This window comes from Camelina sativa, chromosome 15 (assembly GCF_000633955.1).
Source record: "Camelina sativa cultivar DH55 chromosome 15, Cs, whole genome shotgun sequence".
NCBI classification, from domain to species: Eukaryota; Viridiplantae; Streptophyta; class Magnoliopsida; order Brassicales; family Brassicaceae; genus Camelina; species Camelina sativa.
In genome coordinates, this window is record NC_025699.1 from 10,527,631 (window position 1) to 10,532,765 (window position 5,135).

At 38.4% G+C, this 5,135-nt stretch overlaps 1 protein-coding gene across 1 annotated transcript in view; it reads right to left on the reverse strand.

Annotated features, from left to right (window-relative positions):
* Positions 1-146, reverse strand: part of LOC104746348 — a 1,175-nt gene extending 1,029 nt beyond the window's left edge. The window contains exon 1 of the mRNA XM_010467804.2: positions 44-146. Coding sequence (XP_010466106.1) covers positions 44-76 — 33 coding nt within the window. The 5' untranslated portion in view covers positions 77-146. The remainder of the gene's footprint in view (positions 1-43) is intronic.

Consider the following 5,135-nt stretch of genomic DNA (forward strand, 5'->3'; position numbering starts at 1 on the left):
AAAAAAAAAAAAAAAAAAAAAAGAAAGGAAATTTCGGATTCACCTGCGCCATAAGGGATCTCAGAATTGACTGCATGTTCGGAAGAAATTAGGGTTTGCTCTTCTGCGTCTCTGACTTGTTTCTTTCTTTTAAAAAGGGGTAAATATAAATTATCTAATGGGCCTCTTGTTTTATCACACGATCTTTTTTTCTTGTTTGGGATAAATTAGTGATTTCATATCCCCATTTGGCATTTTCCAATAATAATTTAAGCTACACCTAACGTAAAAGAAGAAGAGAGGACCAATACAGATAAATGAAATGAATCAAAGATTATATAACATGTGTCAGTGTCATAGTTTGTTTACAGATCATATAGATATATTATATATGCTGACACATGCTATTTGCAACCACTAGAAGAAAACACGCCTTTTGTAATGAAAGAATTCATAGCTAATCTCTCGTAAATAGACAAAAACGAGGAGATTGCGAGGAACACACTTCTCTCACAAATCGCTTCTTGCAAATTGGTCAACGTCGCAAATCCCTCGCAATTTTTGCGAGGAAACAAATGCCCTCGCAAAAACGACGCAAATTGCAAGGGACAATATCAATAATAGATTCCTTGCAATTTAATTCAAGGAAATCCCTCGCAAACTTTGCGATGGCCTTGCAACTTTTATTTCCGTCGCAACAGCTGAGGTTTGAATGATGAATTTTACATTTTGTAACTATGATTATTTTCAAATTATGCAAATTAATTATGATTATTTTCTAATTATGCAAACTAAAATTCATAATTAGCTAAAATATACTTTTAATTAAAACTGAAAATAAACTTGTAAATTACAAAATGTTGTTAAAATTACATAAACATAAGTTCAAAACATAAATTCAAACACAAGTACAAGTTCAAGAACAAGAGACCCTACGCTGGTCTTATGATATCTTCTCCACCGGCAGTTGCTACTCCGGTCTGAGGTCTGGTATCTCCTGCTCCGGTATCATCTGTGGCATAAGTCTCAAGTCGGGGAAATCTTGCAGCAAATTCAGGGTCCTTCTCAGATAGATAATCGAAGTAGGCATCGTAGCAATGCATCTTCTGAGCATTTTGTTGCAACTTCAATGCATAATCTTCTAACCGAGTAGACTGACTCGCAAGAACAGCTTCGGCGACAGAAAGCTTCTCAGCTATAATGACTGGATCTTCAGTCGGAGTAGGCGGGAGAACAACATGAGCTGAAGATGCTTTAGTTTGCATATTACCAACTCCATATATCCTGTTTTTCTTCTTTGGAGCAACCTGCAAACAACAAAAAACAGAGACACAAAGTAAACAAAGATATGAAACAAGTTATAACAAACACTAGATATGAGAACATAAGTGAAAACCAAAACACAATGTATAGTTCAAGAATTTACCTCAGCAAAAATTTGGTTCTTCATACTAACTGACAATCCGCCAGAAGCACTACTCTCTATATTGTCCCCTGAGCATAGCCCAGTTTCAGCCTCAATTTTTTCCGATGACACTTCATGGTAGACCTTCCCAGATATTCCATCCACAAACTACCTATCAGGTTTCCGCTATGAGTATCTTCTAGGACTTTCAAGAAATCAGGAAGTGCCTCACCAGTCATCTCAGACTAAACAAAGATATGAAACAAGTCTTAGACTAAATCAAGAATTTATAACTAATAGTGTTAAATAACTAACTTAACATACTTACATGTGTTTGTGCACGGGCTTTAGGTCTGACCAGACCGATTTTTTTGTATTCCAGTGCCATCAGGATCACTGTATCCAGCATTTCGACTATTGATACTCTTTTCCTCAGATTTTGGTTCACACCAAAACTTGACCAAGCCTTCCCATATTGTAGGATCAAGCCACCACAACTTTGCATCATCACCTTTTACTCTCCACTTAGACTTCCACCGAGACACTTGATCAGTCATCCGGGTCTTCAACTTGCTTTCAAACTCGGTTCAAACTCTCCCGTTGATGGACTTTTCCCAGTTATATGTTTGCTTGTAAAAACATAACATGAATCAGAATCAGAATCAAGTAAGTAAAAACAAAATCTGTAATTTAAACACATCAACAAACATTTAACTTACGACAAAAGTTTCAAACCACCGGTTTACAACCGGATATGGTGTTTGGGTCCAGTTGGCATGAACTTCTTTGAAATCTCTTATAAAGATGGCCCGGACAGTCGCAGCAACCGAAGAATCCTGGTCAAACCTACAAAACAAAAGAAAAAAGAGAATGAGGATCAATGAAAATAGATCTAACAATTTAGACAACCCTATCTACATTCTTACCATGGAATACCCCAGAGGGCGTTTAGGATCCAGTTTCTTTAAGCTAGCACGACCGGGACTTGCAAGTAACTCATCCAAAGTAAAAAAAAAGAAGTCTGAGGAGACATATCGTTGACACGCGAATTCAATTTCTGTGGTGGAAGATGATCTTCCACCGCCGGTGAGGTTCCTTAACGATTATCTAGGATCACTGGTGAGGTACCTTGCGAGGAGGTGGGAGAAGCTAACCTTTGAGCAGAGGCAGAAGAAGGTAACCTTCGAAAAGGGATCACTACAAGAAAACAAGCAAATAGCGACTGCACTAATAGTCACTATTTAGTCGCTAAACAGTGTGTTAAGACTAAATAGCGACTAAAACCAGTAGTCGTAAATCAAGAGTCGCTAAAATAAATAGTCGTAAAATTAGTCGGCAAATAGCCACTACATTACGACTATTTTGCATAGTCGTAAATTTAGTCGTAATGTAGTCACTAATTTAAAATAAAAAATACTTTATTTATTATTATGAAACCATGATATAAAAAAAAAAAACTGTATTACAAAATTAAACTAAATTCATAATTAAAAATAAGAATACATCATACTAGTAAAAAAAAAGTAAATATTGGAGGTATCATGAAAACTGTGGTTACGACTAAATAACACTACAAGAAAACAAGCGATTAGCGACTACACTATTCGTCGCTTTGTAGTCGTAAAAACTGTGGTTACGACTAAATAGCGGCTAACGGAAGCAGCTGGAGATCGAGAGTCACTAATTAATGTAGCTGTATATATAGTCGTCTTTTTGCGACTAAGCTACGACCAAAAACCGTTGTCATTATATTGTCATAAGGTCGTCATCTCGTCGTCGTTAAATTAGTGACTGTTTTACGACTATAGTGTGATTAAGTACTGACTATGGGTTTCGTAGTCGCTATATAGTCACTTATCTTAGTGACTTTGAGATGACTATTTTACGACTATTTAGCCACTGATTTTTTATTTCAGAATCTGAATGTTGCATATACTAATTTCCCTTTATCCTCTTCCATTCATTCTTGTATACCAACTTAAACTGAATGGTTCGAATTTGGAAAGACATAATATCGAAATATTGAAATATAGAAATACATCATGTTCAAGTTACAGAAAACAAAAAAAGGTCATAAACACAATCTGAAAGTGGGAATGAGTTCATCCAAAAGAGATATAGAGTTCATCCAAAAGAGAGAGATAGAGTTCATCCAAACGAGTGAGATTGAGTTTGTAACATTCGTGAACCAGAATCCCGGTTTAGGAGTTGCATCGGTCGATGCAACGTTGATTCTCTGCGTTTTGACTTAAGTCAAACGCTGCGTTTTGGGGAAAGAAACCCTTAAGATCGTGGTTTTTGTCTCATTCGCGTGTGGAGCCGCTTTTGAGAGAAACGAAAGAGAAAGAAAGTGTTCTTGGTGTTTTTGGGGATTTCTGGAGATTTGTGGCATTTCTTGGTGAGATCTGTAGCTGGGATCATTGTAGGAGCTTCCTAGAGGCTTGTTCTTGCTTGTTAGAGGTTCAGATTCTTCTGTGGCAAAGGTAAGTGCATGACCATGGCTTATCTAAGCTAGAGATCTCTCTGATTTGCTTGTTATGTGTTGTTAGGCTGGTTAGATTGTTATTTGGGACGTTAGGAAGCTTTCTAGTGGCTTGGGATCGAGTTTCGTGGTTGCAGGAACGAAGATCCGGCGAGAAGCTTCAGAGGAAAACGATGCTCGGTGTTGCATCGGTCGATGCACTTTGTGCGTCGGTCGATGCAGATGCGAGGACGACGCGTAAACTCTAGGATTTTCGTGTTATGTCGAGCATGCGTCGGTCGATGCATATCTTGCATCGGTCGACGCAAGTTAAACTTGCATCAGTCGACGCAGATCTTGCGTCGGTCGACGCAACCTCCATCTGGTGTCGGTCGATGCATGTTGGTATCGGTCGATGCAAAGTCCTGGTTTGTTATTGTTGATTGTTGAATGTTGTTTGATGGTTAGAGATGTCTCTATTGCTTGTGTGTATAGCCCAGTAGATGGGAGGATTGCCTCACTGAGTGTTTATAAAATACTCATGCATATCAATATGTGTTTGTGGTGCAGGTAAAGGCAAAGTGTGATCGTGGAATCAAGGCAATGAAGAGGAGGATGTTCTAGGGACTCGGTTTTATGTTGTCTGGTATTGCTAGGTTGCTAGAGTTGGGTCATTAGAACATTGCTAGGTTGCTGGTTCTATGATTCCTATTGTTTTGGATATTGATTATGTTGGAATATGGTTATATTTTATTATTGAATTATTATTGAATATTGGTTGGTTATTTCCGTTGTTGAATGTGTTGGTGGTTAGGTGGCTAGTTGGTATGGGACCACTAGTTGTAGTTTATTTTATTATATTATATTTATTAGTTATTATTTAAAAAAAAAAAAGTCGGTCGTTTCATTTTGGTATCAGAGCCCTTACGGTTCTAGGTTTGGGTTCACTAAGTTTCTGTTGTAGATGTTTGGGATTTGCATGCTTGATTGATTATGTGAGTTAGTCAATTGTGTGCGGCATGGATTCCTAGAACATCCTCTTCGAGCCGATTGTGTGATTCGACGGTGAGTTTATATTTCCTGTGTTATAATAGAAATTGTTTGCTTAGCCTTCTGTTCATGGTAGTGCAGATGGTTAGAGAGGATGTTGTGGCTGGTCGAGGTCGTGGACGCGGACGTGGTCATGGACGCGGACATGGTCGTGGTAGGGGCAAAGTCCTAGTGGTTAGTGAGACCGAGGACCAGAGTGTGACAGCTGAGGGTGTTGGCGAGTCGCAGGATGTTCCGGGG